Raw genomic sequence first — 25,282 nt, 5'->3', positions numbered from 1 at the left:
TTTCTACTTTGTACTGTTCAAAAAAGCAGAATTAAAATGTTTTGTAAGAAGTAGTTACTTCAAGCAAACTTCCTTGATATGAAGGTTAGGTTCTTATTAAAGTTCAATTATTCGATTTAATTGACCCAAAGAATATAAAGTTATATAGATAACTAGCTGTACCCGCGGGCTTTGCCCCGTTTAACTTCACAAGTGAGCTCGTTCGCATGGCTCAATCACGTCCTGGTTGGAGCTCGTTCGCTCCGCTCATCAATAAAAAGAAAAAAAAATAGTGCTGCACCCTGTTGGTAATCCTTGTAACTTTAATGCTATTGAACATGATAGAACAGAACCAACTTGTTTAATTGAAACAGCTGTTAAGAAATTCCTTTTAAATATGAAAAATCATAAGGTTAACATGGGAAACTCCAGAGCCACTGGGGCGGAGCCCGAAAGCCCGATCAGAATAAAAACTACTTAGTTTTCCTATTTAATGCCCAAAGAATTGGTGTACCGAATTTCAGCCTCCTAGGTAAATGGGAAGTGGGAGAATTAGTGATGAGTGAGTGAGTCAGTCAGTCAGTCAGTCAGTGAGGGCTTTGCCTTTTATATATTTAGATTTACAAAGATTTGATAAAATTTTGTTCACAAATATTATGACATAAATAAGGTGTTGGTTGTCTAAAAAACTATTTTTCCATTAAAGAGTAAAGTTGTAGACCAAATATGGAAATTATTTAATTCATATTTTTATTTCTAATGACATTTTACTTACTTCCTCGTGTTAACCTAGGTTAGTTTGCGAGTTCCGAGAGCTGCTCTGTGTTACTACACGTACGTCGTGTATTACAAATTAGCGACCTGTCGCATCTCCTGGCGTGGCAAGGATGTTTGTTATTGGTTGTGGGTTGGTGTTGTGGTCAGTAATGTGGTTGTCGTAGTGGTTTTATGGGGTTCTGTGGTGGTTAAGGCTGTTGTTGATGGTAAGCAACACTAATACCACTTGCTGAAAGACTAATATCTACTGTAATGTGTATTTTCCTATGCAGACATACTACAATTTAACCTAGTTTATTTATTTAACCTCCTCTTCATGCTGATGACTAATTCCTAAAGGACTAAAATCTAGTAGAAATGTAAGTACTCTAAGCAGAAATGCTACTGTTACCCACCTATTACCAACTCCCTTTTGATCCAGATTGGAAGCTGCACAGAGGAATAAGATAAATAGGGTACAAGCTTATGGGACAACCGTTGGGGTGGACATATACTTGTGACGAGCAAGGAATAGCCTGAACGATGAGCACTGTTGCGGAAATTCCTATCGCACAGGGAACAGGGTCTTCCTCCACCGTGAGCGTTGTAGCTAATGAGAGCGAGGAGGGCGGAGGGGAGTCATTGCCCTAGACACCACTTAAATGTAACATTAAGTTTCCTCTGTATCTTACCTCACTGTGGAAGCTGACTTAAGCCTAATGTAGTTCCGAAGCAGAAATGTCCTTTTCCATGAAGGACTAAAGTAGTGTTCCTCTCCCTGTTACCAACTCCGCTTGTTTCAGGCCGGCAGCTGAGCACATCTACCTTGAAAGACTCTAGTCTGCTGTGCCGCCACCTCTCCAAGTCCGCCTCTGAGTTGAGTCGTCGCGGCGACATCCACCTGGAGACGGCGGGGGCAGACGCCTCCACGCCGGGCCCGGGGGCGGCACAGTCCGCCTCCAACGTACACAACCACGTCAGCGTCGTACAGAAGACGCACTACTTCTTCAGCACGCTCAAGGTTAGGCCCCGGAGGTAAACGGATGTCTTGCGGACTAGCCGATAATGTAGACAATGCACTTTGCTGATAGTATAATTGTTAAAGTATACCCAGTATGAGTTCGGTTTGTAGTTAAAATTCTCTATAAACGTTCTTCTTATTACTGTATCCATCGACCATTGGATTACATGTTTCCTAGATGAAACCCGTCCAAATTGACGGTTTCTCTTGACATTTCAAGCAAATTCAGTAAACTATAATAGATCGAGTGGTTGAGGTAATTGTTGTGATTTACCTTGAACATTCAACTTTTCAATGAACGGAGGTAAACATAATGACGACGATTGAGGACCCTAAAAAATTATGTTGGAAAATTTGTTGAATACGAAGTCAATGATACTATATTTTCAATCCGTTCATCAGCAACAGGTTGTCCAAAAGGTTTGTGGAATATTTAGATTGTTTCATGTTCAGGAGCTAAATAACAAATATACAGTGTCGTAAAATTGACATTGACATTGATTATTGTAAACACAACTTTGTCTTATCAGTTTGAACTCATTATTCCTTATGCTGCAAAGGATAACCTTTTGATTACTGTATCAGTTGGATCACAATAACTAATCCTTTTATCTTATTTAAAAATAAATATTCACCATTAAGAAAATGCAAATGTATTTTCTCATGTATTTACGACTATATCCTCTCTACTATGATTAGCATAATTGGTCTGATGAAAGATAAACATAACTTCCAGGTATAAGCCTCCGTGTAATAAGGGACATACGCCAATCAAGTGTAGTTATATAATGTGTACCTTACTTTAGAGATAAACACAGGGTTGTTTGTGGTCTTGGGTTACACGGGTTACAAGCTGCAATGATCGAAATGCATATCGGATAACCTGGTCCTGTCTACAATAGAATCTCTCATCAGGTATCATACGGATTATTCCGGTTCGAAACCAAATTGTCACATCAATTTACTTGAAAAGAAATCGTTCATGTAGAATTATTTTTAATTCACATAGTACTAGAATTAATATAAGGATACCCCAAAATAGAATTCTGGGTTATATTTTATTTTATAGGATACAGTGTTGGTAAAAAATATAAGGTCTTCCGTTCTAATTTTAATTGTGTTAACTACTAGAGTTGATTTGTTTATAAGCATAACGAGTAGACTCCTTTATAGCCTGACTGATGTGAAACCCGATCCGTGGTCTGACTAATAAATAGACAGATGATCCAGTGGCACTATTTTGTTAAAACTACTTCATAAAAAATGTTACCAGCATTTGCGTGGGCATTGCGATCTCAAAACCCTTTTAGGTCGATTTAACCTTATCTAAATATTCTAAAATTTCCATTCTTTTTTTCTATCGTGAAAAACGCGTGATACCGATTTACACTCATTGTACGCGTAAAAACATTCCTCCCATCATTACAGTAATACGTTTACTATTAAACACACTTGGGTTGAAAACAAAAGGATTTAACTCTTACGAATATAATGATCCATCTTGGAATAAAATAAATCAAAAATACGTAAGCAAAACTAACAACGCTAACTAAAAAGCCTGCGACGCACCTACAACTATATAACGTATATAAATTATAGTACTGTTTTACTAGTAACTTTAAGGAACTGAATTCGCACATCTTATCGAGACATCCCTGACTAGGAGTGGTCTACTGTAGTTAGTTTTTAATACAACGGACGCAGATTAAACTCTTAGGGTTGCAATTTACTTAATAGAATTACAAGCAGTAGACCAGATTGTAGGGTAGTTGGATCGTCGCAATGTGTACTTGGGAACTAACGAGTTGACAGCCTTCAGAAGGTTCTCAGTGAAAAGGTCACAGGGCTACAAAAGTTGAAAACTCAAGGAAATAACAATTTAAGATTTCTAAAAGTATATTATATAGTCGGTGTTTTTTTTTACATCAAACGTAAGCTTTGAACTTAGTCTGGCAAATAAATATAAGGGTATGCTTCAAGTTATCATTATTGATCTATAGAAAATACATAAATTTTACAGACCTACATCAAGGTTCGCAAATATGCTTATATCCAACTCGGTTTTTATGAATGACCAACCCCTACTGTATTGATCAGGAGTGACATTATTCTTGGTAGTGTGAATATTTTAATTTTTAAGTAAACCATTAATAGACTTAGACGAGTGTTTGTTGTGGTTACTAGCAAGCTTATGTATTAAATAGGGAATTTTTACACAGACAAGGAACGTTTCAAAAACAGTTGCGGTATATTTCATGTTATTAAATATCAAAGATATTTCACTACATGGCTGCCACTGACAACGTTTAGCTCGATCAACTAATGGAACTTCCCCAACTCTGTTGCCGATGTGTTCGATCATGTCTGTTCATGTTCGTTCAAGTCTGTTCTTGTCTCTGGTCACATTTGATTTAGTTTCTGAGCGAAACGCCCTGACGTCAATACAGACATAATGAATTCGTATGCTTAAAAAGTCGAGGTTTACATAAATTACAAAACGTACTGATTCCAATAGTGTTTTAATTGAAATACACAATCGTTAACATACATTATGTCCTTTTACGTACGTGCCCCCCCCCTCCGATTAGAAGCACATCAACGTCAATTTCATAGAGATCTTTTACTGAAAAAGTTTTTCGAGTATTTTTTATCCACGTGGGCAAAAAGTGCCTTATTCCGAATTCAGCTTCGCCTTAAAATTAGATGCTTCAAAAGCTCGCAAGCTGTGATGAGTGAGGTGAAATAACAAGTTTAGCCAGGCTATATCGCGTGAACATCAGCAACTTTGCTCAGCTATCAGCTGTTGACTGGCTTGATCTTGTAGGGATATCCGCTCCGTTTAGAAGTTGACTTCGCTTCTACAGTGATGATGTTTGGAATTATATGAAAGGCATCAGAAGTTGAAATACCAACAAACGTAATTTAAAACATTTATATAGTAGTAGTAACCTTTAAGCATAGATAAAACATACTCCCCCGAGAATTTACTAGTATACCTGTTGCTCGAATTCGATCAATTGCGAAGTCATAACATGCGTTATTTTAAAACAAATAACGGTCATAATTTCCGAAGATTTTATAAAAGTCGACTCAAAGATTATGGAAATAGTCACGATGTACACATCAGTTAGATATAATCAAAATTGTTTTTAAATATCTTATCTTTTTTCAAAAGCTGATCTTGTTTTTTAGAGTTTTCTATAAATGTTTCCCACTCATAGCCGCATTAGTTTCTCTATAATAACGATTATAAATGAATAAAAAAAAACATTATTTCTATTTCTTCTACTTGGTTGTGTTCTATGACTTTCTTATGTTTCCATTGTTTGCAAATCGGCTCTTTCAATTATTGCTCAAGAAATGTAGCAGAGCGTTAATTTAGTTTTATTTTTAGTAGGCCTATATCAAATTGTCCAGGATTTCTCGCTTTTTTCCATTTTAATAATTACGCCAACCCAAGTATCGTCTACATATGCAATACGCCAAAGAATATCATCTATTCAACACACCTACCTACAATCTCCGAGAAGAGGTAAAAAAGGCAGAAACCAACCTATATAATAGACATAAGTTAACTCCATAAAAAATAGTTTTAAACATGACACGATGCAGAAGAAAATCGATTTTAAAATCAGAAAAAACCATTTCAAATACTTCATTTTGACAAATTCAGTAAATAACAATTTACATATTAACAGCTTTGTGCATATTTAATTCCTTCTGTTCCGGAAGCATCGAACGTGCGAAAAAAAATGAAAATTATCAAATAAATATGTTTTAGCGAATTTCCCTATAGGGAAGTAGCTATTACCGTAGGTGGCACGGTAAGACCTAGACCCGGGACCGATTTACTTTTTCATTTTGATGTCCCCAGAGGCCAAAAACACCATTCGTTCAAATTTTTATATATGTATATATATATATATATATAGACTTATATATATATATATATATACGTCCGTGAACGCGATAACTTGAGTAATTTTTGTCCGATTTTGATGAAATTTGGTTTAAAGGTGTAAAGTGGGATAAACTTGAATGAGTTCGCGAACCAGCACGATCGGACCATGGGAACGGGGCTTTACGGGGGGTTTTATGGGGTAAAAATTGGTTTTTCTCACTTTTGACCCTCAAAACACAAAATTTCCCGATTTCTCTTTAGACCTTTTTAAAGAGCTTAAAAAAACAAATAATTTAGTATATAAAAGTATTTTTGTTCGATTATTAGTAACGGAGAAAATATAAAAAATTCCCATGTTATTCTTATGGAGAATATTGTCAAATGTTGTAGTTTGCTTGTTTATGGAAATATTTTGATCAAACTTGGCAAATTTATTTATTTTGTACTAAGCTATCAATATTTTACTCAAAAACATACTTTATTAGTTTCCTTGAGGCAGCAAACCTAGGTACTCGTTAAACCTAATGTTATTAAAATATATTTAACTGAAAATCAATTCAGACAAATGGAAATTCGCTTAGTCGGCAGGTTTGCTGCGGCGGGGGTATTTTATATTGGCACCAGTCAACAAACGTACATTCGACGGCTTCATTCATCAAGCGAAGGACTTTTATGTTTGTAAATCCACCTAGACTCATACGACCCATAATTGAACTACAATTCTTATAGAACTCTCATGTGAATAAAACTTCCTTTAGCGCCTTTGGTTGCAAAGCAAAATCACCAATTGAAAAGGTTTAGACAAATGTCATGAAATAGTTAACTGTAACTTATGCTAGTGCAACATAGCCACTGCATCATTTTGCTTGTGCATCAGAAAGTTTAAAAAGGTCGAAGCACTTTACAATTCGTTTACATTGTTTAGTGGTGCTCAGAAGACAGCTGTCTTGTTTACGAAGTCTTCATCTATGGTAATATTATGATGAAGTGTTTATACCAGCGACCACAGAATTAAAAACCGATTGTCATAAACACAGGAACTTTCTCTACAAAAAGGGGACTTTTGTAAATTCTTCCATCCACCTCTGGTTAACAGGTTCAGTCATAGCCGTCACACACCTCTGTATGTGACGTGTCTCACCGAGTGGGAGTGAGTGTGTTAAATTTGTTTAAATGGAAAATTGGAAAGTAAAACAAAGATTGTAAGTGGTTTCCTAGGAAACAAAAAATAAATCAGTTTGTAAATTATCCTCATTGCACCAGGAGCTTTTAAAATTCGACAATCTTCTTCAAACAAATTTTTGCAAATTTCGTAATAATTGTTTATCATGGATAAAGCAGGAAAAGCTGGGTTGAAGAAAACCACAACAAATTTGGTACCCAAGCCCACCAGGATGCCTTATATAAACTTTGTGCAAGCATTTCGCAACTCGCACCTGGGGGAGTTCAGTCCCAAGGAGATGATAAGGGAGGCGGCTGCGGCGTGGAGGTCTCTCAGCGACAGTGATAAGAAGCCGTTTGTGGATCTGGCTGCCAAACAGCCGCGTCAGAAGAAAGTCAAGCGGCTTAGAAGACGCAGAACTGACAGTGAATACTCCTACTACTAGTGCCTTGGTGATTTTGTGTTAATTCTATGTGAATGTATGTGTGACTTGTTGAAGCTAAATTAAAATTTTTTTTAACGTAACTTAATCATTTGTGAGTTTACTTTTTTTGGACCTACTTTTGTACAAGCTAACAGATATTTCTTATGGTAAAGTATTTTATGATTGCGATCATGTTTACTAGTTCGGGAAACTGTAAAAAGATTTGGTAAAATCCATGATAAGCCCGGGGGTGACAAGGGTTCAAAAAGGTAGGTTGTAAAGGAACAAGCGGACAATTCCCTACTCTCCGGCAAAATGAGCATTACAGAACGTGTGGATATTTATAGGCATGCACTGTGGATGCGATACTCCCTGGTGTGAATTAACGTCCACACGAGTGAGTCCTACGACTATCCGCAGTACTATCCTGAAAATGAGACCAATTCGTATATACCAAGGTAAAAATATGGTTCGGATTCCACTATAAACTGCAGGTACCTTAGTTGCCATTAGCTGTATGGGCTATCAATTAACAGTTGTGTCTAAGAAACATGTCAGCCTTAGTAACTAACAAGACTAAAAAATCCACTCATCCTACACTAATATCCATTCATACTTGGTTTAAAATACCTACTTTGTATGGTCACCACACAAAGTACATGGTGGAAACATTTCATTAAAAAGTATTAAAGTACTAAAAGTATATGTTTGTGGCACTTCCAACTATTTATGAAATAGACCAATATTTTGAAACATTTCAAACACAATGATCGGTACTTCACCACTAAGCATGTTCAGAGGTTGTAATTTTTTTAAATTGACACAATAGGCAGTAAAAAAAGCGTTGTCACTACACAGAGTGATCTTCACTTACAACACGGGGTATAGAAAAGGATTGTTTAAGTTTTTTTAGAACGACGTTTAGGAAAACTCAGAACACTAAGTTGTCCCCTGCCTAGTGTGAGAGAGGCAGGTGCCTTTACACGTATGCGGGCACAACTTGCCTACGTATGGCACCTGTTTAATTGCTTCTAATTAATGGACTTTCCGGCCAAACGCATTACTGTACCAGGGACACCGACTTGTTTGTGTTTCCGTTCAATTAAAATTACCTGTTTCTTTTTGCCAATGCGGACATATTGACCGATTACTGTGCGAATTTATATATTTGGCTATCCAAGGTCATAGTGATGAGCAATTAACAATTTAGGTTCGTTTAGGCCCCTTTTATTCACCGCGGTTTGCCCGCCAGCGGGTACCCGCCGCGGTTTTATAAATGCATGGCCGTAAATGGGTGCTTTTATTCAAATAGGAGCGGTCTCAGAAGTTGCGGGTACCCGCGGCGGTTTGTAAATTCACCGGCTTGCACTTAGAAACCGTCGGCGGGTAGCGGTTCGTATATGCATTGTGTTATATGGGATCGTTTATTCAACGCGGGTGCCCGCCGTCGCTCTCGCATTGCTGCCAACCCAAGTCACCAGTGTCACTCACTACACGTGGTCTAGTCATTCGGCTGTGGGCATTGTCTACTACATACTATAGTCTATAGTATGTATAAATGTTTGGTCGTGTACATAGCTGAACCCCTCACCGTTAAAAACGAATTAATGTCATGTTACGGACATAAATACTGAAAGATTTGTTCTGAACTTATCTATAATAAAAAACATTTAGATTAAACACCACTCTGGTACTATTTGAAACTTTTACAAAGGATTTCTTTTGCTAGAGTGTGTTTTTTGCTAGATTTCAGGCTTAAATAGCAGCCGTTGAAGTGAATCGATGACAGTTCTCAGTTGTAAACACTTGTGTTAGACTGGTTAGATTGAAGGAGTATACATTAAAAAAACAAGGGTTGGCAGCACTGTTACACTATCCACGTGACAGCGGTCGATCGCAGGTGACACATTGGTGCAGCCGGCAACCGCGGTGTTAAGGGGCCTTAATGAGAAATATTTAATTGTAGCTAACACCAGTTAGAGAGTGTAACAGTTTTGAATTTTATTAAAACAATTATCTTCTGTTTAATGTGTTGTTGCCTGCAAACATTGTGTTGGTTAGTCTATGGTTTGTTTAAGTATATGAAATATAATTAAAAAAATAATTTGTTGGTATTGTATTTTAATTAATTTCTAAACGCTGGGCTAGCTAATCATTAGTATAATTGGTAATATCTTTAATAAAAGCAAATTTATTTATGTGGAAAAGTTAACACATGAAATTGAAATAAAAACAAAACAAAACATTTTTTATGTTTTAGTAAAATTCCTAAATGTATTTTTTTTCAAATTAGTCTAAAGTGATACCTTTAGGGTTTGGGATTTGATAATACAGTTATTACTACAGTTTATTTTGTTTTCTGAGTGAGCTTAAGTGCAACTGTAGAAACGTTAAATTTTATTTACTGTGTATTTTCAAGTGTACACTATTTTTTTATGTAAATCAGATAGCAATCCTTTTTTGTATTAAACATGAGTGAGGGACGTTTTGATTTAAACAATATTAAATGCCGTTTATTGATATGGAACTTTTATTCTACTACCGTACAAGTATAATCCGCTCTCTATAAGTCTATTTGTTGGAGACAGAGCAAATAAAATCTGTATAATAATTTTACTGCAAGACTCGAAAAAACGCAAGCATGGAACAACGATTGCAAACTATAAAATTCTACACCTCTAGAAACCTATCACACTATATTTTACCTGAAAACATAACATTTCAAAGGTATCCAAATAGCTGCACATAGCGAGCGAGGCAAACAGTAGGGGAATGCAACACGTTTTTCTCTGATCGAACTAATGGTAAATTCTCCTTTGGACTAGCAACGGAATTGGTGAGCATTCGGTGTTTTAGTTTTATGTTTGTTTGGATTTTAAGGAAACGCGTTTATTTACACACGTAATTGAATACTAAATAAACTACATCAAGAATAGTTTGCGCTGCAAGAGCTATGCTAGATAATACAATTATTTTAAATAGTATTTTAATGGTTAGTCTCCTACTTTGCAGAATTATCATTATTGAAAAAATATTGTTGAAAATCAATCCTAAAGTGGCATATATTAATTGGTTTTAAAAGGTAACAAAATCGTTTTTTTCTTTCCCGCTCTAGTTTTACCTTACAAGACACTCTCCAGATTTTCAACTTAAAACGCAATGCATATGTAACAATTGTGTGAGGCATGTACTCGTAAAAACAGTTGGCAACACTGGCTGTAAATAATCGTACATCAGCTGTTGTTGCTGGCAACCGTGAATGTGGCGACATCGTAAAACATTTGGCTGTTGTTGTAGACCTATTCTATTGATAGTTGAGTAGTAAAATAGTGTGTTTTGCTTTAGTTAGTTGTGTTCCCAGCTTAGTGGCTATCGTATCGGACTTGATGTGGGGGGAAAGGGTTCGACTCCTGTGGTATCCAGAAAACGTGAGGGATTTAGATGGATTTCGCTTGAAAGGAGTTTAAAATCTGTTAATGCAAATGCCCCTGGTGTAGAGTAAAAAAGAATAAAATTAATGAGCGTGTTGTATCAGTAATTAACATTGTTTGTTGAAAATAGCTAAGATAATTTCGTTAATCGATAATGTACTCACACACAAAATATATGCAAAACATGTAAAGCAAGTAGCAATAATTTTTATCCGTGTTGTTTTTACAGGTACACGACCTAGCCTAGCTATTACGTGCAAACTAGTTTGTGCATTAACCAGAAAACTGAATTAGTACATGGTAAACAAATGCGTAAGAAAACGAGACAAAAAGTAATAAAATATTAACAAATACAAGAGGAAATTCCCCTTAGCCTCCATAGGTTACTTGTGGAGGCCAGGGGTGCAGATAAAATCATTAATCACGATCATGCTCTGCTATACTGTAGTTTATAGGTTTATCTTTGTCCAAGGACAAGACAGTTGAACAATCATCATTTGTATAAAACCCATCTGTGTTTGGCAGGATTAGATCTGGGGACCTCGGGGACCGAAGATCCACTCTTCCACTATACCTCACTCCCGATATAGCTTAGAGGTATAATAACGCAGTGTGTAGAATGTTTTCAAGAAACCCCTCTTCTTGAAAACACCCTCATTTAAATTCACAACAGGTGACTCCTTCACTTTCCCCGAGACCTTGTGCCTGACCTGTGTTAACACCCTGTTGTAGGAGAGATGGTCCCGTGGTCGCAGCAGGGAGCGGAGGCGGCGGCGCGACGTGGGGGCGGCGGGTGGCTCGGGGGCGGTAGAAGAGAGCCACAGTACCGACTACGCCGCCGACAACAGCAGCGAGCACAGCAGCTCTGTGACACCTCTCACACAGTCTCCGAGACATCGACATCTCGGGTCTCCACCTCCGGGTGAGTTGTCTTCTTTACATCCTAGGACACTAGGGTCTAACTACTTCAGGCTAGAGGTAGTCCATTGTGGAGTTGTCAGATAAGTAAAGTTCATTGGTGATTGGATAGATTTAAACCCAAGACCTCTGAGACCAAAGCCTCGCAATAGACCATCACGTATCGAAGGCAGTTTTTTTTATCTCCACCTAAGTTTCTTATGTTTTCCACATTTTTGGAAGCTAGGATTTAATACGGAATCGTTTTACGTGTTAAATAAGGCATTTTGGATGCCATACTAAATTATACATCTCATCTATATGGACCAGTTGTAACAAAAATTCTATTCAAATAGGACATAGTAGAATGAGTCCACAGAGTAAACTACTTTCTAAAACAATACTTTCTTCAACAACAACAAAAAGAGCTACTTTCTAAAACAATATTTTCTTAAACAACAACACACAGAGCTAATTTCTAAAAACAATACTCATATTGAACTATCAGGCATAAAAGACCATCATTGAAGACCTTAACATGGTTGAACCTAATAAACCAAACTGCTAGTAAACTACTGCAACAAAGAATTACGTTGCACAGGTATTAAAACAAATTTGCATACAAAAAGATTTAGAGAGGAAACAACATTTGTAAATGCAAGTTGAAACAATTATGAAAGAACAAAACAGTTTGTGAAGCTATCGTTTAATACTGAAGTACTCACTCCGTCTGAATGGACCAGGTGAAGCCAACCTTTTTCTCAAAGAGAACATTAAAGTAACCTCTTACAGTGGTGTGCTTTTATTGATGTAATACTTTCCATAATTATTTTGTAAGCCAATTAGTTTTAGTCGTAAGTCCATAAAGCTCTAACTTTGCTTTTGGTAACGAACTAAAAAAATACAACATTTTATTTTCACAACTAAAACAAATGAAATCCGAAATGTAAAAGTAAAATGTTTCGTTTTTAAAATAAAAATGGTGAACTAACTTATGATTTCAAAGAGAAATTAGAATCTAACTGTAAAAGTATACTTGTTTCTGTTGTTTGAGAACTAGAGAACTTGAGTATAAATTAAATTAAGAGCTACATACGACATAAAGACTTGTTCTAATTAAAGTTGCAAATCAAATTAACTGTACATTCTTGTACCAAACACCTTTGAAACTGCACCGCGTTAAAAATGTACGTCTCCAGGAGAGTTAAGGATTTCCAGCACTTTCGACTTTCTTCGAATCCATTATTCATTTTCCTGACTTTGTTTTCCCAACTAGTGTCTCTTCAACTTCGACTTTGAAATCAAAGTGTTTTGTCTCCTAGTAGAGTATGTTTTACACCTTCTAAACGTTGTTCATTTTATAAAAGAAATACCCCCGCCGCAGCAAACCTGCCGACTAAGCAAATTTCCATTTGTCTGAATTGATTTTCAGTTAAATATATTTTAATAACATTAGGTTTAACGAGTACCTAGGTTTGCTGCTACAAGGAAACTAATAAAGTGTGTTTTTGAGTAAAATATTGATAGCTTAGTACAAAATAAATAAATTTGCCAAGTTTGATCAAAATATATCCATAAACAAGCAAACTACAACATTTGACAATATTCTCCATAAGAATAACATGGGAATTTTAAATTTACAATTTTTTTAATTTTCTCCGTTACTAATAATCGAACAAAAATACTTTTATATACTAAATTATTTGTTTTTTTAAGCTCTTTAAAAAGGTCTAAAGAGAAATCGGGAAATTTTGTGTTTTGAGGGTCAAAAGTGAGAAAAACCAATTTTTACCCCATAAAACCCCCCGTAAAGCCCCGTTCCCATGGTCCGATCGTGCTGGTTCGCGAACTCATTCAAGTTTATTCCGCTTTACACCTTTAAACCAAGTTTCATCAAAATCGGACAAAAATTACTCAAGTTATCGCGTTCACGGACGTATATATATATATATATATATATATATGTCTATATATATATATATACATATATAAAAATTTGAACGAATGGTGTTTTTGGCCTCTGGGGACATCAAAATGAAAAAGTAAATCGGTCCCGGGTCTAGGTCTTACCGTGCCACCTACGGTAATAGCTACTTCCCTATAGGGAAATTCGCTAATAATCGACGATTTGATATTTCTATTGACAGTGCTAAAAACCTACTTCAAAGTTTGATAATGTGTACTATTATTTTGTTAACTGATTATTATTCAACTGTCACAAAATTAGATTAGAACCAGTTTTTAATTTTTGTGTCTGTTTATTTTTTTATTTGATTTTTAAGTTCTTAAATCAAAGTAGTTTAAAATTTTAATCTATATATACCTAATTAAATTAAGTTAGTTGCATATTTTAAGGGCAGATTAATTTCAAAAACAAAAACTGATCTTTGTTTGACTATTTCTTCATTTATTTCTGTAGCTAATTCAATTCTTAAAACTAATCGTTCATAAATATGTTAGGCAGCGTTCAAATTACCTAAGGCGTTTAAAAAATTTAACCAATCACAGTTACTAATATAGTCTTGATTGTTGCTCTAATATTCACAACAAAGGCTGCTACAATTAATTGTGATATCTGGCGCCACCTAAGACATAAAAACCGACAGAGACATGGTTTGTTCCAGTTTTCTTATGCCGAAATTTAAAATACTAAAAACTGTATTAATTCCTTTTTATTATTGCAATAGATCCAAAAAAAACTCTCTTCATCGGTATGGCAATATCCAACTGAACGTAATATTCAAAACTGCAGTAGTAGAACATAACCTCATTCAGTGCAGCTGTTTCCACCATTGTGTTATTTGTAGACCTTACACTGACTCTACTCCATCGACTTGTGGTGGCATTGTTTCATGAAAAAAATGTGGTGAGAATTCATTTAGATAAAACGTACATGTTTTAATAGTACTGCTAACATATTAATTTTATTTTGAATTTTAAATTGGTGATATTGCTTGTGTTTCTTAGTAAATTTAATACGAGTTCTGTGGGATTGAAACGATTTAGAAAATAGCTCCAGTTAAAGGCTATATAATCGTATTACTATTCGAATTTTTTTTTCTTTTACATTTTTTCTAAATTCACTAACTAAAATAAATCAATCTCTATCTATATCTATAAAAGAGGAACTATGTATGTATATATATTTATATATTTATATATATATATATACTGTATTTAGCATTAGTCATGATTTGAAGTAGTGCCACAGTGTTTCTACAGAGTGCAGCATAGAAAACTATTTTACTTTTGAATAAGTCCAAATGTATTAAACCCCAATCGCAGCACACCTGTGCACTTAACAACGTTTAAATTCTCCAATGTGAAATATTAAAACATAAAAACCTTTATCAAAGTATTATAAACAATAAAAGGGATGACTTTTTAAAATTTATGACAACAGCTAATTTGCAACCAAAAGGTGAGTGAGCGTAGCGAACGAACATCAACCTGGAGGCGAGTTAGCGTAGCGAACGAGCTAACCTGAAAACAAGTGAGCACAGCGAACGAGCTCCAACCCAAAGGTGAGTGAGCGTAGTGAACGAATTTCAGCCGGGACATGATTGAGCCATGCGAATACTTATGAAGTTAAACGGTACAGCTAGTCAACAATGTTTGGAATTTGATGTTTATACATCTCTATGTTTTAATTACAAATCTCTTATAGGTTGGCAGATTAATATCCATATGTGTTTTCTGTCTTCGAACGACCGAGCAGATTAAATTATTGTTCATATCGATAGTAATAACTTCTTGTTTAAAAATTATACATCTTAAATCGAGTTGCAGTTCGACTAAGCATGTAGTCCTTAATCGTTATAGTTTGCTTGGCAGTCAAGTTTAGGTTAAATTAAACCATATAATCTTTGACTACCCAGAAGAATATGACCCTTTTATCTAGGTTTACTGCAAGAAAATGTCAAGCATTAAATTTACCAGCTAACCCACATACCCACTATAAGAACCTTCCAAAATTAGGGAGTAGTAACTATTATCATCGTTTATTTTATTCCACATTCTCAATATATCTAGGATTTTAATTTTTGTATTACAGCACTTTTAATGTCAAAGTTCCTTTTTTATCAAATAAGTGAGGGATTAAACTGGGTAACCTAGAATGAATAACTAACCCCTTTTGCTGGCTTTATGGGTTTTTAGAGTATACGCTGTATGTATTTATATTTATACATAGGCCTTGTGGTAAAACATTGATATTTTTGTAGATTTAGGGTTTAAAAATTTCAAGGTGTATTTTGCTAATAGTTGAATTAGAAATAAACTCCCATAACGAAACTCAAGGTTATTTTGTGGATCTTTCAATATTTCTTATCCTAGTTTAGTTTAATTTTGTTTGGGGCCAGTTGAGTGTTTAAAAAGGAAATTCTAAGGACCGTATCCGAATTGAGTTCTATACTTTCGTTAATTAAGTAGGCCTAAATATCACAATAAAATTGTTATAAGCGTAGAGTTTTCAATATTACCTTAACTTATATTCAGTTTCAAAAAAGTCCAATGGTAATCTATACTCGTTTATTGGTAAATCAAACGAATATTACTCAACATTCATTAACAATTGAAAATGTACTGGTAACACATTAACATTAAAATGTACTCATCCATTACGCCCCAATGAACCTTTCCCAATGATGTTTTAGAATTAGTTTTTATTATGGTGATTTACTAGTGAATTAACTGTTTCGATTGAAACCAATAATAGAAACTGGGTGAATTGTTTCCTAAATCCTTCCAAGATCAAGGCCGACCGTTCCACATAGTTTATTGCTAGTTTATCGTCTCCAGCCAACGTCACTCGGCGCTTTGCCAGCTGTTTATTGTCAGCTGTTTGTGCTATTTACTAATTGTTAGTTTGTGTGTGTAAATATTTTGACTACAGTTTACACTATCGAAATGCAAAAATTCCATTGACATGTTAATGTTTTAGCCAGTTTTGAAATTAAAAGAAACTTGGCTTAAGTGATCCAATAACAGTTTGTGGATGGAAAATCCGTGTTTTTTATCACTGAATTCTCGTTCATTGAATACTGAAAGAGTCTCTTTACTTAAGTAACTATTATGCCATAAACAAAATTAGTTTGGAAAAATATTAAGATAAAATATAAATTCAATAATATCGCAGTTTATAACAGGGGTTCGCTTTGAGTTGGTCTATGATGGGATGTCTACTTTGGTATTTAAAACGATGATTTTATATTTGTGGGATATTTGATGAAAAATGTATGAGGAATTGGTTTTGATATTTAGAAAAAATAATTTTAGTTAGGCCTAAAAATTATTTTGAAATTTATTTTCAGTATATTCTTACATATTATTACATTATTACTCGATAAGACTTACTAAAGCATTTCAACTAATTTTAATCCAAGCGCCAGCTCAAAGTAAACATATTGTCCTTATGTTGTTTGATAATTGAGTAGTTTTTACTAAAAGACCTCCTTTTTATGGCATAAAAAGAGTTGTATTTTTTTAATCCCACGATTTTACCAAACATCATAAATGTATTTTAATTATATTAGCTAAATGAAGCTAATTAATTTTATTAGTACAGCTTAAACAATATTTATGTTTACAATTTAGTAACATAGACAACATAATTTTCACGCTAAGGATATTAGGTGGGTAGGCTTTATAGTTAATTATTTTGAGCTCTATAGTATTTCATGAGATTATGTGTGAGTACAATAATACAGAAAGATTGTACATTCTTTGAATATTGCGAGACTTATTCCTCTAAACGGTGTTGAGTAGTCGAGTCAGTAGGGCAGTCACAGAGAGTGTGGTAGACAACGCTATGATCGACATACCCAAGAGATATCATGGTTTCGTGTCTAGGAAGCCGACTCTAACAGTTTTAAATCCAATTCATTATTATACTCTATCAGCTCTTCCCTCGTGTAGCTACGTGGAACATAAGTCTATGTAAGCATGCAATGTCAGTGTTAAAACGTAACTTACATTTCAAAAATAAACAAAATACTACACCCATATTTTTAGAGTTGCTGACATAGACGAAGAGTCTATTTCATTTCGCGTTTTTATTCACAACACAAAGACACCGTTGTTAATTTCGTAGCTAGTAACAAATGGTAAAAACTTTTGCCTCTATTGTTTCGCTCATGTATTTGTTTCTGACGAGAAAAGAGATGAAACAAGAACAGCATCGCACGAGTGAACAAACAAAGATGAATCAAAGTTGACCTTTCTGCTGCGATCCATCGGGAGCAACTCAGTTTCTGACTCTGTGTCGAATAATTAAACAGCTGATTTTTATTTCAGCGAATTTCCCCTGAAGGGAATAAGATATTATGTACTATTGGCTATACTGGCGCTTTGCTTGAGTGCACAACCACAAAAGTAAAACAACCCTAGTCCTATATTTTAGTTGTAGTATTACCTATTAAAATTGAAGATTACGAGTATCTATTGCAGATTTTGAGCACATTACTGTCCTTTGTGTAATAAAATTTTCATACTATCCACACTAGTGAAATTTGCATGAAAATAATCACAAACATTTTTCAGTGGAAATTTTTACACCCCATGAATGTTTTTTTTACAAATGCTAGACGGATAGCCGCAAACAGAATTTTATTCAATTTTGTAATTGTTATTAGAAATCTTCTTTGTTATAATTTTATTGTGCTTTGACCTTAAAACCAGAATATGCCTCTAAATAGTCTAGTCACTTAAGTCAACCGTTTTATAATGGTATGTAAGTTCTAAATGGTATGAACAAATTGAATAACATATTGACAACTGTACTAGATGCCTACTAAAATGTGGGTTACTAATCATAGTATTATTTAAGAAATGTTATTTCCAAAGTTTAGAATTTACAGACGTTGATGGGTCCAATGGTGTTTTACCTTTCCATTCTAATTTATTTAGACACTGTGCTAAGAAATAATGACCATTGAAAAGAAAATGCAACACTTTTGAGAAAAAGTTTAACGTACCTAGTGTGGACTAAAGTGGGCGCAATCTAAACAACCACATTATGAGGATTATATTTTGGATATTATAAATTGATAACCCAATTTTAACCTTTTTAACGCCATATTTTGTCAATTATTTTTAAATATGAATACTAAAATGAGCATAACATATACACATAAGTTCTGCTACGTATGTTGAGACCAGGGTTTAAGTAGAAAATGGTCACGTTTTTCTTGGTGAAAGATCTGAGTGTAGTTAATGAGCTTTCGTGCTAAGTCTGAAAGTCCTTCACGTTAAGGCGAGTTTTGAGCAAACTCAACTTCAAAAGCACCTTTGAAACTAACTCTGAAATAAGTTCGTCTCCCTAAATTATATGATAGCGAGATAAGTTAAAAATAAAATTTAAGCAATACATTTAAGAACGTACATAAAATGTACGTATGAAATATCTGTAGCCCATATATATATATATATATATATATATATATATATAACATTTTAACTTGTTATTGTTCTTAGCTCGTTTGCAAAGTTTAAGGATTATTTACAGGCCTTGTTATTAATACAAAAATTACTTAGGTTTGATTGGCAAGGTATCATTGTTTAAGTCAGAAACGTGCTTAAAAGGATAACGCTCTATAATTATGTTTAATTCGTTTACCTGTTTTATTCTGGTACAAATGTAAAGATCTTCTTGAATTAAGCAGAAAATACCCTTTTTGACTGATTTACTAGAAGCATATCATTAGCAAAAAGACCTACACCATTGAAGTTTTTAGGGTTTCTTCTAGAATGTGTACCAATTTACTTGCTAACAGAGAGATCAATTTGGCAATTTTATTTGTAAAATGTTAGCTAACGTAAGAAAATAATAAAATCATAATTAATATCAATATTGTAGGGTATAATTACTCTTTATACATAACAAACTACACAATTTTAAATTACAAAGTAATAGAAGTAAGAACAATGCATATTGTGAATAATCTGAATTAAATAATCGTAAATCCGTGTTTTCTAGTCCACGCCAATTTTACTCTCTGCTTGAGTTGTTTTTTTGCAAATATTGCAAGTGGTTACGTCAGCCATTTAGACCAAATAGCAGAGACAAATCTCTGGCGGGTTGGTCATTTGTTTCACCAGTGCTGTAACTTAAAACGAACTCACATACATCTAGTAAGCTCGTATCTAGTAAGTTCGTAGCTAGATCTATGTATTGATAGGCAAGCATGTTTGTTCTTCAAGACATTTTTTCTCTGCTCGTGTGCATCTTATTTGACCTATGCAAATGGTATTAAATTTACCATAACGTTACCAAAGTTATACATAACCTAACTTGCCTAGGAGTTTTGTCTAATTATTACGATTTAAATAAGAGCTATTTAACCCTTTTAGTTGTTAAATAATGTTTGAGCACAATGTTAAACTTACTTCATCATAACATCATAAGAAATGTGGAAAATAAACGTACTTTTTTACAGTTTTATAATTATTAGATAAATCAAAAATTGGACATGGCTAGACCTTAAGAGAGAGTGTTTATCAAAACATTAAAATTTACATTACGTCGTTTTCTCATTTAATCTACAGTATTGATGCGTAGGGGAGCGAGCTGGTCTAGTAACAGAGTGCAGACCTCGGTCCCAGATATCGTAGGTTCAAATCCCACCAATCATTAATGGATTTATTTGTATGCTAGTACAACGAGCCCTTCTAGACTTAGCCAGAAGTAATGTTGGAAATAGATTCGGAGCAAAAAAAATTACTGTTGTACTGACAAATGAAGGAAAGTTTGACGTTACATTATATTCCACATACAATATTTATACTGTGTATAAAGTATACCCCCCCTTATCCTTTGTATAGGTACTACACCTTATGACTGCGCTTCCTCAGCTATTGACTTGTGTTGGAGGTAACACAATCTTGACGCTGTTTTCGTTACATCGATCTCTGAAAGTGTTTTCATATTCCCTTGAATAAGCTGAGAACTTTTTAAAAGTCGTTCATGTATCTTACTCTTCTGGTTGAGAAATACGCTATATAGTGCAAGTAAAATTTTGGATTATACTGTTAGCAGTTCTGCATTTGCTGACTTAAAAAATAAAGTCCTAAAGTCCACCCCAATAGACTTTTTTCCCACTCAGGACTTTAACGACTCCTTCATATAAGATACACTATCATGTAAGGTATATATTTTCGTGTAATTATTTATTATTTATCATAAAGGGACAAAATTAACACTTCCCATGAAGTAATAATGTATAGTTAGTAATGAATAATAATCAGTTATTTATTTTGAGCTGGTTTTGGTTGAAGGAAATAACTATTATTTAAAACTTAACCGGTTTAAACTGGTATGTTACAGGGGTAAGGAATGAATTATTAAATACCTACACATATTCTAAAAAAAAACATTAAATTTGTCATAAACCAGCAGAATCAGTTGTGCATTGTAAATACAAAATATTCAGTATATTGCTTTGAATGGCAGAATAGCATGTAATAAATAAATACAAAATAATAAAAAGGCCTTTATTTGCAAGCGAGTTTCATGTACATGATTTTCAAACTTACTCAAGTCAAATTACCACTAAACTATCTTATATATACACGAATGTATTTAGCTTATATATATACAAACACTTATAATAATACTACAAATTGGCTATAACAGGAAGTTATTAATTTTACGAGACCAGGCACCGATGCAGGCATAAGTATACTTATAACCCTTTCCTCCTAGACCCCTTCTTTTATTAGACAAATTTGATAAAAATAGAAATATGCAATGATTACAATACCAAAACACCCTCTGTTTTGAAATAAATCAAAATTGATTCATAGTAAAATAATAATTCAATTCAAATAATTTAATAACGTATTAACTTTAAAAGCTAATATTACACATTCTAATTAATAGAAACAGTATGTTTATGCTATGCACGAGGGTCTGCAAAATTATACTATAATAATGCATACGTCGATTTAACAAGTATTTTAATAACTATATTTCATTTTTTATAATGTGGCTAGTAACATACAACTTTCTCTTTGACGGGTTTCTAGTTCTCAGACCCTTTTAGAAGATGACGTCCCCAGGTGAACTCTCTTACGCACTTTACGAATGGAGTTTCCTTATGAAAGTGCATCCGTGTACATTGACAGTTCATGTAATAACGTTGACATTACCAAAAATATGTAGCCCATGTGATATTATTTTATAAACGTATATAAATTCTTAAAAACTTAACACATGCATTAACAGCGTACTTGTGTTCAATAATATATTTAAAATAATGAGGTCTCCCTGAAATAACAACATATAAGAACTGAAATATTATATTAGTATGCCATCCTATACATCTTTTAATTTTATTGAGTAGCCTAATATAAAATCTACGAATATAATTTTATTTGTTTTGTAACTTTGACGTCAAACTTCTTCGAATAGTCAAATCAACTGGCTCACCCATCACTAAATATTGCACGTTGTAAGTAAAACAGTTGTGAAATACTATATTTGGTCACATACAATATTGAAATTCTCATACATGACAATGAGTTTGCAGTAAACTATACAAGACTCGGTCAAACGATAATTTGGGTTTCCAATCAAAACCGGTCGCCGTCAGCCATCTCTCATAGTAGATTATACCCACTGTTAAAGATTAGAGTTTAAATTCCTATTTATATATATTTTCATGAGTAGAGTACGTATTCATTATGTGTCAAGGTATAATAAAATATTTTCTATACATTAACTTGAATCTAATTATAGTGACATCAAATCAAGCAACACAAATTGACAAATAAATGTTATTTAATATTACGATTTTAAAAAATATATAGGTGTATCAAAACTACAATAGAACGCAACATTATTGAAAAGAACAAATTCCCGTCAGACAAAATATTTGTATATTGCTAAAACTCTAAAACTGCTAAAAATATAATATTCAGGGTGCTCTCTGCTCAGTTGTACTTTATTGTTGACTACAATAATTTGACTATAGGAAACTTAAATAATATATTATCAAATTGTTCCTTTTTGTTGTAATTGGATTTGGTTTGTTGGTTTCTAGAAAAAAATAAGCAATGTGCACCATCCAAACACACTTGTTATACTTAGCTGCATTCAAAAGAGATGGAAGAATGAACACACCATGAAATTAAGAGCTAAAACAGTTCCAGGCAAGTACACACACACCCCAACATCTCCGTCGTTGTTTCAGGCGCCTTGCTATGGACCAATGTTGAACCCCCTTTTCTCTTATTTCCCACTCTGGATACGATTTGGCTTGGTTCACTTTTTTATCTTATATCTCTAACCGAAGGTCTTCCTCTTTCTTTGCAATTTGCTTTCCTTTTCTGCACTGCGCACAGAATATACTTTACGTCTAATCCCTTGCTAATATCTATACCGAAGAATGTAAGATTTTTTCCTGAATTCTGGTAACATGACTGGCATGTCAAAAATAAGCAATCAAATTCCTGCATTCAATCAAAAGAGTGTAATAATATTTTCATGTAGTACTTTCTATAAAAAGCCGATTCGGTAGTACGGGAAAAGGCTTTAAGATATCGTCACCATCCATTTATTTTAAATAGTTATCGCTGTTGAAAGTTGTATTTATATTACCTTCTACAATGCTTCCAATACCAACAACCAAAAGGTTCCCGTGAAAATGTTTTATGGATTTTGGGCAAGGACAAGGATTTACAGCCTAAAAAATAATTATGTATTTATTCAATTTAGAGCCAGATTCGTAACAGTTCTGGGAAATATAAAATATTAATTACAAATCAAATGTAAATCATTGCTTTGCAGAACTTTAACAATATGTTTAATGAAAACGTTAAAGAAAAAATTCTTACTATTTCGGCACAGAACATTGCATATGTAAGCGGATGAAAGCGAAGTACTTTACATACCTGAGGGACGCGAGCTATTTACACGGAAGGTTAAAAACGAAAGTGATGTAAAGATCACGTTACTCCTTCATGGCTTTTGATTGCTTGCAAAGCAGGATAAAAGAGAAACTTTATAGCCTTGAGCTATATAGGAGTTGATCCATTATCAGCTCTCAGTGAATAAAAAATATATATTACAAAAATACTCCTGTTTGGTTGCTACAGAATCCTCTAGATTACATATCCTTCATGAAATTTATACGTTGATAAAATAGGGTGCGTATTTGTAAGCAGAGTTTATTGAAGAATTAGTGGTAAATTGTTTAAATATTGACATTTTTTTACGATCAGCTATTTTTGGACAGAATTGTTATTTACAATTAAGTAATCAAGTTTGGTATGGCTTTTCCCAATTAAGATTTTTCAGATTTTCTCATGATCGACCCGGTTAAATACGGACTACCGAACATTACAACTTTAAACGACTATACATTTATAGGAAACAGCATTATTAATTTTTTAATTCAACGTTGTATAATATTTTGGATTAAAGTTGTGTGGCTTAACAGTCAAATGATTCGATTGAATTAGAGGTAATATATTTTTATAAAAAAGAGAGGTTGTTTATTTAGACTCTATACATCCCATATTATTGCATTAATTTAATAATTTAATATCTAAAACACTAATATTGTACTAACCATACAAATCAATAAAATAGCTTTATAAAAAACTAATATCAAAAAGTTAGCAAAATAAAATAAAAATATGATCCAAATATTCTATGAAATTGTTAATTGTGTACTTTTGGTACGAGCAATAACCATTAATATTGTATCGAAAAACTGTACACTGACTTTTTTTTATCTAGACAGTACAGTAGCAAATAACAATTTTATAGGAAAGGTTTTCGGAAGTATAAGTTTAATTTTGCTCCCTAATGTTTTTTCTATATAATGTGAGAATATGAATAGATACGTTTGTATAATATTTCAAGTATAAGCTGACAAGAGTCCATGAGATTGATGATTAATTATAATAACTTCAACAGTTAAATATACTTTGGAAATATAGGAAAATAAAAAAGGAATAGCTTTACCCACACTTTTCAACAGCCCAACATGTGTATTTTTTTATGCAAAAAATTATAAAAGTAAAATATTTTAAAACTGTAACAAAAAAAACGAGTATTAACAATTTCCGTAGAGCTGAACCAATTTTCTAGTATCAATAACATAGTGATAGAACAGTAAGGACTGATTACATAGTAGTTTTAAACGCTCTACCTGACCTATGGAGGATAAAGCAACATCCCCTATTCCGTAAGCAAAACAACAACATTGCCACACTCTTGAGATAGTGGATTAAAAACCCCAAACGGCAAAACCTCAAATAATTTTCAAGACATAAAATAAAATAGGAACCTCTCAAGCATGCATAGACCAATTTCCTCATTGGATGGACGGATTAGTCATCTAGGCCTATATATATTTCATACATTTTAGCGAATTTCCCTATAGGGAAGTAGCTATTACCGTAGGTCTCATGGTAAGACCTAGGCCCGGGACCGATTTACTTTTTCATTTTGATGTCCCCAGAGGCCAAAAAAACCATTCGTTCAAATTTTTATATATCTATATATAGATATATATATATATATATATATATATGTGTCCATCCGCACGATAACTTGAGTAATTTTTGTCCGATTTTGATCAAATTTGGTTTGAAGGTGTAAGGCGGGATAAACTTGAACGAGTTCGCGAACCAGCATGATCGGACTATGGGAACGGGGGTTTACAGGGGGTTTTATGGGGTAAAAATAGGTTTTTCCCATTTTTGA

The 25,282-nt window shown here is 33.8% G+C and overlaps 1 protein-coding gene across 4 annotated transcripts in view; it reads left to right on the top strand.

Moving 5' to 3' along the window:
• LOC128996390 (multiple C2 and transmembrane domain-containing protein-like) overlaps positions 1–25,282 on the top strand; it is a 212,982-nt gene that overhangs the window by 84,865 nt on the left and 102,835 nt on the right. For all 4 annotated transcript variants that reach the window (XM_054421696.1, XM_054421695.1, XM_054421694.1 and 1 more), the window contains 2 exons: positions 1,539–1,756; positions 11,407–11,596. In XM_054421696.1, coding sequence (XP_054277671.1) covers positions 1,539–1,756; positions 11,407–11,596 — 408 coding nt within the window. The remainder of the gene's footprint in view (positions 1–1,538; positions 1,757–11,406; positions 11,597–25,282) is intronic.

Source organism: Macrosteles quadrilineatus, unplaced genomic scaffold, assembly GCF_028750875.1.
Source record: "Macrosteles quadrilineatus isolate MER2022 unplaced genomic scaffold, UCM_ALF_1.0 Scaffold_6__1_contigs__length_79288215, whole genome shotgun sequence".
Classification (NCBI taxonomy): Eukaryota; Metazoa; Arthropoda; class Insecta; order Hemiptera; family Cicadellidae; genus Macrosteles; species Macrosteles quadrilineatus.
This window is presented reverse-complemented; position numbering and strand designations above follow the sequence as displayed.